We start from the raw sequence: 6,757 nt of genomic DNA on the forward strand, positions 1-6,757 counted from the left end.
GAAAAAGCTTTCCCAGGGGCAGGTTTCTAACCACAAGCACTGGAAGCCCAGGCGGGCAGCCAGGTCCCTGGGCACAGTGGAGCCCTGGGCTCAGCTCTGTGTCTGAAGGCTCTGTATCTGCCCAGCGCCAGTGTTTTCCCCGAAGGTCTTGGCTTGCCCTACAGGGGCTGCTCCCAGGCACAGTGACATCCATGTGCACTCTGGGATGCTCTGCCCAGGAAACAAAAGGGCCTGGCAGCACCCGGCATTTGTGACTTCGCTGTGGAGGAATGAAGCTGGGGCAGGTGATCAGCTAGTGTGACTCGGTGCCTCCTGGCTGGCACGCTGGCCTGTCTGCCCCGGGGCCACACCATGGCATGGCAAGCCACGGTGACATGACAAGGGTGATGGGGCACACAGCCACCCTTCTCTCACTGGCCTGTGGGCCAAAGTAGAGCATCCATGTTTACAACACTCTGTCAGTACCCTGTCACATGAGAAGGTTTGCTGCCAGGCACTGGTTTGAAGTGACAAGGACCTCGAGTCGGCCATGTGATGCCAGTGTGCCTTGCTCACACAAGTGCCCTGGGTTTGCACCAGCCCATGTGTGGCATGGATGTGGCGGGCTCAGCAAAGTACCAGCACCAGACAAATGAGTGCCAAGGTGTTGGCTTGGACTGGCCTGGGCTCCTTTCCCGGCACACGGCTAAAACCAGCATGAACATATCCAGACAGTGTCCCATGCACCCGTCCCAAGAGCCAGAGACACCAGAAAATTCTCCAAATGCATCCCACAACCCTGCCTTGCCGCTTGGCACATGCTCCTGGTGAGCGTACATGTGTGCCCGTGCCAGGCACTTGTGAAATGACAGGCTGTCACGGATCTGCGGCCTGTCCCAGACCTCCCCCCTGGCAAAAATCGACCCATCCTAACAGACAGCAGCAACACTCGGGCACCTGCCTGCTCTCTGCTCCATCCCCACCTGAGTCCCCTCCCAGCATCTCCCCAGCTCAGTCACAGAGTCCTTCCTCCCCCTTTGGGAGAAGCTGTGCCTGTGCCAGACTGGGGGGTGACCCAGTGTGGCCACAGTACCTGCTGGGTGTAAGGGCCGGGCAGCCCTCTGGAGCAGGGGGGTGCCATATGGCCAGGTGGGCACCCAGGGCCCCTCTGCTGGCAGCAGAGCCCCCAGGGAGGGATGCGCAGTCCCCAGGCCCCTGCCAGCCCTGCTGGGTGTGTTTGCTTGGCAGCAGGGGCCGAGGGAACCTGCTGCTGCGAGCAAACAAACATGAGTCGGGCAAAAGGCAGTGAAGAAAACACCCTGCGAAGCCGGTGTGGGTGAAACTCTGGGCACCGGCAGGGCAAGGGCTCTGACAATGATTAAACTGGCCAACCCAGATTTCCCGGCAAGGCAGCGCTGGGCTGGGACCCGGTGGTTCATATTATGCAAATCACCTGGATCTGGGAGCATGAACGTTTAGGGCTGGAATTCCCCTCGGGCCGCCAGATCGCGTTACACCGCCCGTGCTATAAAAGAGGAGAGGAGGGCAGGGCTTGCCCATCGGCACCAGCCTCCCCGGGCCCATGAGCAGTGGCTAGCGGCTGAGCAGGGTGCCCCATCTCCCCTTGCTGCTTTCTGGATTAGCTGCCGCCCCCGGGATTGCCATCGCAGAAGGTACCAAAGCTTTTTCGTCCGGGGCCTGTTGACGTCCCCCAGCCCAGGATGGCTGCTTTGCTCCCTTCCCTGTGCAACTTCGCTCTTGCCGGGGGATGCGCTTGGTCTTTGCTTGCTGCCTGCCTGTTCTCCCAGACATTTTGAGGGGCCAGCGAGACAGCAGTCTGGAGGGGCACCCCTCCGGTCCCCACGTTTTGTCAAGTGAACAACGAGATTCGGCTCTTCCACAAGGGCTGGGCAGAGGCTTGGTCCCCTCCTGGCTGCAGAGTTACTGGGATGTGCTTCTTGCGACGGGTTGAGAGGACTGGAGCTGCTGGCACTGGAGTCCTTGCAGCGGGCAGCGGGGCAGGTGCTGTGCCAGCCCAAGCACTGCTGTGCTGTGGGGCTGGGGGAGCACCGGATGAGTGCCCTGCAACGCCCGTCCCCACAGAGGGGCTGTGCCGTGCCAGTCTCGGCGAGCCACCTGCCTGCTGTGGCTGCCCGTGGGGCTGGTGAGGTCGGGTGGCTGGGGACAGGGCTCTCCTGCAGGCGGGGTGACGCTGTGTCCCCGGTTTGCTCCGGCTCAGCCTCCCTCGATCCTGGCCCCCGGGGCGGTGGTGAGTCAGGCTCCAGCCCTGGCCGGTGGATGCTGGGCGGATGTTTCTGCAGAAGTGACCTGAGTGGTGACGGTGGGTGGAGGGAGGGAGAGCCCGGCCTCACCCAGCCCAGTTCTGGGGTGCTGCGGGCACTACAGGTTCAAGTCCCCCTGCATCCATGGGGCCAAGGCTTACTGTTGTCTCTCAGCGCAGGGCTTGATGGCGGGATCTTGTGACATCAGCAATGTCTTCTCTAACTACATCAGCGCTATGTACCAGCCGGATGAGGTGCAGCCAACCTTGGAGATGCTGGGACACCCTGGGGATGACAGCACCCTGGGGCTGAGCCTCCCCACCTGCCAGCCCCCAGCTCAGAGCTCAGGTAGGACAAGGGGAGCAGTGGCTGCCCAGGGCAGCCAGCACACAAGGCTTGGAAGAGCATTATAAGGTCCTTGTCCCACTGGGGCAGGTCAACAGGTCCCACCATGCCTCAGTTTCCCCAGGGGTGTGTTAGCTAAAAGGTTGCTGTAGGAGACTCTGGGTGGCACAAGGTGCAACTGTTTGGAGCACATCAGATACACACGGAGGATGAAGGAATCATTGCCCTCCTCCCCCAGCATGTCCCAGGGGATCAGCTGCCAGGGGTCACCAGGAGAGCAGCTTGGAAGTACAGTCCTGGTGATGGGGATCCCCACTCCACCAGTGGGACTGTCATGGGAGGCACAGGGAACACACCAGCAGAGCAGGGTGGGTCCCAGCATGGATGGGACACCGTAACCAATGGTGTGGGGAGTGTCAGGTCCTTGCTGTCCCCGGGACAGGAGCAGGGCAGAGCGAGGTGATCTGGGAGCAGGCACTAAGTGTCTGTCAGTCCCATAGCCCTTTAAGCGCAGGGCCCACTGTGCCCAACATGATTGCCACAGGACCGGACCTGGTGCCCAGCTGCAGCTGGCAGCCCACGCATGGCACACGGCGCCCTGTCCCTCAGCCCTGATCTCTGTCCCTTGCAGACAAGCCGGAGTGGTTCAGTGAGCTCCCATACTTCTGGACCAAGGTGCAGGTGCTGGAGTGGATCAGCTACCACATAGAGAAGAACAAGTACGATGCCAGCTCCATCGACTTCTCCTGCTGCAACATGGATGGGCACGCTCTCTGCCACTGCACCAGGGACCAGATGCGCCTCATCTTTGGGCCCCTGGGGGATGAACTCTACGACCGCCTGCATGAGATCAGTGAGTGTCCCAATGTCCCCTTCATCCCCAGGCCTGGCAGCTTGAAGAATGAAGCTGAGGGCCCCCCTCACCAGCCCAGGACCATCTGCTTCCCTGACACTGCAGAGGGCTGCCAGGGGGAGGTTTCACTGGGGAGGCTGCATATGGGGGCACAGACCAGAGTCCAGGCAGGGCTGGGCTCAGCTCCCAGTATGCACCATTCCCCTCCATACCAAACAGGCATCGCTAATCCCAGTCCCCCCACCCCTGCAGCCTCCGATGAGCTGAACTGGATCATTGACTTGCTGGAAAAAGAGGATGCGACTTCCCAGGAGACTTTCCTGAACTCCAGCCACTTGGGTAAGAGAGAGGCCCCAGCCAAGACTTTTCCCCAAGGACCACATGCTGATGCAGGCAGGGCTAACCCCTTCTTCCCTTCTCTGCCCCTTCCAGAGCTGGGAAATCCCTGTGCCAAGGAATCCCTGGAGGACATGAAGCCCACAAACCCTTTCTTAGCCACAGACTTCACCTGCTTGCCGGGTGCCATGTCCCCAGGCAGCTCTGATGTCTCAGGTCAGTGTTTTGCCCAGTGAAAATCTGCCTTCGCTTGTGCTGAGCTGGGACATCAGTGGGGAACTGCCCCACTGCCAAGGGTGGGTTTGGGTCTTGCACCAGGCTGCCTGCTGGGGCCTGGGGCAGGATGGTGGGGGAGGCATCCCCAGATGCCAGTAGCTGGCGGTCTGAGCCTGTCGCTTTGCCTCTCAGGGCCTGTGATGTCCCACAGCCCCATCTCCCAGGACTCCGGTGGAAGTGACCTCGACCTCGACCCTGTGGAAGCAAAGCTTTTCCCTGATGGTGAGTTGTTTGCTTCCCGCCTGGAGCTGGGATAGCAGGGTGTGCTCCCAGGCACTTCCAGCAGCTGCAGAGCACACTCCATCTAGCAATGATTTAGGGCCAACACCTGAACTGGGAAGGAGGGAGGGGGTTGATTTTCTGTGTGCCCTGGGTCTGTTTCTCTCCATTGAGAGAGCCTGCAACCCAGCGGGATCCGCACGGTGTAACGTCTCCCCTTGTCTGTGTGCACAGATGGCTTCACAGGGAGCAAGAAAGGGGACAGCAAACATGGCAAGCGGAAACGGGGACGGCCCCGAAAACTCAGCAAGGAGAGCAGAGACTGCCTGGAGAGCCGGAAGAGCAAGCACTGTACGTGGAGCCTCCAGTCCGGGAGCTTGGACTGCCTCCCCAAACGTGGCTGCACAGTGGGGAGATGGGAGAAAGGGCCATGTCTGCTGGCCATGCCCCTTGGCAGGGGAGTTTAGGGAGATCCAAAGTGCAGGATCTTGTCTCTACAGCTTGCTTTCTTCTTCCAGCCCCAAGAGGTACCCACCTGTGGGAGTTCATCCGGGACATCCTCATCCACCCAGAGCTGAACGAGGGGCTGATGAAGTGGGAGGACCGGCAGGAGGGTGTCTTCAAGTTCCTGCGCTCAGAAGCGGTGGCTCAGCTCTGGGGCCAGAAGAAGAAAAACAGCAGCATGACCTACGAGAAGCTGAGCCGAGCCATGCGGTGAGTGCCCTACCCTGTCCCCAGGGGGGACGTGCCCCACAGGGCTGGGTCAGGCCCACCAGGGCTCAGCCCTGAACCCCCAAAGCAGCTCCCCAGCACGTGGGTCTGCATCCAGAGCCCTGACTCCCCCTCCATCTCCTCCAGATATTACTACAAACGAGAGATCCTGGAGAGAGTCGATGGGCGACGACTGGTGTACAAGTTTGGGAAGAATTCCAGTGGCTGGAAGGAGGAGGAAGTGCTCAACAGGAACAAGGAGCTGTAGGAATCCTGGATGAGCTGGGGTCTGACAAGCCCCTCAGGGCCAGCCCCAAGCTGGGCTCTTTGGCAGGAAACGTTGCCTGCAACTGTATCTGGAGGCTGCTGCCCTGTGCAGTGTGTGAAACTCTGACTCATGGGCACGCTCGTGTGTGCTGGTGACCACTGAGGTGTTTAAAGCTAATACTTTGGCTCCAGTAGGTTATTGTAAACCGTTATTTGCCTCGCTGGATTTGTACCTCCAACTGGAGTTGCAGTGACTTTGGTTATTTCAAAGCCTGGACAAACACACAGGGGAAAAGAAGTTCCAGTGGCAGCTGGCACCACAGGGAGAGCCCAGGTCTCCTGCTGTCACCCACCATCTGCCCGGGTGGAGGGGCAGCACCACCGTCTCACCTGTGACCAAGCAGACCTTGTCCCAGCTATGGGGTCCTCTCTCATCATTGCTCCTGCTGTGCCGAAGGTGCCCACCATCGCGTTTGCTCCATATGGGATGGGTGAAGCCCCCCTGCGCAGCAGCTTCTCAGTGTGGCACCTGCTGAGAGAAGATGGGAATATTGTGGAGCTTCACCTGGAGAGCCCTCAGGCGGGGAGAGGACTTGGGACAGCAGGGCCACTCTGGATTTCCTGTATCTAGAAACAGGCCTTTTCCCCAAAAGTAGCTTCTAATTTATGTAAGACCGAAAACTGAATGAATGTACAGATATATTTTTTCATGAGTTCCCTTGTGAGAGTGTGCATTTTAGGACACACACGTGTCTTGTGGCAGGTGGTGATGCTCAGCTGGACTGAAGCAATGTCACGGGGGGCACAGACTGGCTCTGTGTCAGCCACAGGAGGGGGATGCCAGCCCAGCCAGGCACCCAGCCTGTGCACGTGGTTTCCTCCTTTTCAAATGGGAACATAAGAGGAATAAATTGTTTGGTTGGGTTTTTTTGTACCTCTCTGTCATTTTTCTTGTTTTACTTAAAGACACAGTGAGGATCAGACCCATGTTACCTGGGATGTCCCATTGCATGAACCCCATCTACCACCATCCTTCCTTCCTGCTGTAGCCTGGACTCGCCTGGTCATCCTGGCACAGGGTCACAGGGTTTTCCTGAGGATGAGGTGGGCTGCTTGTCCTTAGGCTACAGGGACTGAGATCTGGAGGCTTTGTCTCAAAGCCAGCCATGCAGGGGCATCTCACACCTGCTCCCAAACCTTGGACCTTCTGAGGACCCTCCAAAAATGCAGCCTTGGCACTCACCTTTGCAGGACGGCTTTCTTGGAGCACTAGCTCATAGCCAGAACTTGGTCAGTCACAGGCTGCTGGGAAGCAAATTTTTGGTCCCAAAGCCCAGTCTGCCATGGTCCAGTTGGGGGGGGTTCTCTCTGAGCTCCCTCCACATTAAGGTGCCAGCCTGGCTGGGGGTTGCAAGCTGCAAGAGGACATCCAGCTCCTCTCTGGCCACTGCTCTCGTCTGAGATGTGAAGGAACATCAAGGAGAAGCAC

General features: G+C 59.0%; 1 protein-coding gene across 3 annotated transcripts; it reads left to right on the forward strand.

The window, feature by feature from the left end:
• The first annotated feature begins 1,514 nt into the window (after window positions 1–1,514).
• Window positions 1,515–6,202, forward strand: ELF3 (E74-like factor 3 (ets domain transcription factor, epithelial-specific)). 3 transcript variants are annotated; one of them, XM_014946280.1, is made up of 9 exons: window positions 1,515–1,652; window positions 2,436–2,609; window positions 3,238–3,459; window positions 3,679–3,798; window positions 3,892–4,011; window positions 4,204–4,293; window positions 4,525–4,641; window positions 4,809–5,004; window positions 5,149–6,202. In XM_014946280.1, exons 2-9 carry the CDS (start codon window positions 2,447–2,449, stop codon window positions 5,267–5,269), a joined length of 1,149 nt encoding a protein of 382 aa, XP_014801766.1. In that variant the 5' UTR covers window positions 1,515–1,652; window positions 2,436–2,446; the 3' UTR covers window positions 5,270–6,202. The 3 variants fall into 3 exon arrangements, with proteins under 3 accessions (XP_014801766.1, XP_014801768.1, XP_014801767.1); XM_014946282.1 differs by having other exon boundaries at window positions 3,712–3,798; XM_014946281.1 differs by having other exon boundaries at window positions 2,441–2,609.
• Window positions 6,203–6,757: the final 555 nt, after the last annotated feature.

This window comes from Calidris pugnax, unplaced genomic scaffold (genome assembly GCF_001431845.1).
Source record: "Calidris pugnax isolate Ruff unplaced genomic scaffold, ASM143184v1 scaffold116, whole genome shotgun sequence".
In the NCBI taxonomy this organism is placed as follows: Eukaryota; Metazoa; Chordata; class Aves; order Charadriiformes; family Scolopacidae; genus Calidris; species Calidris pugnax.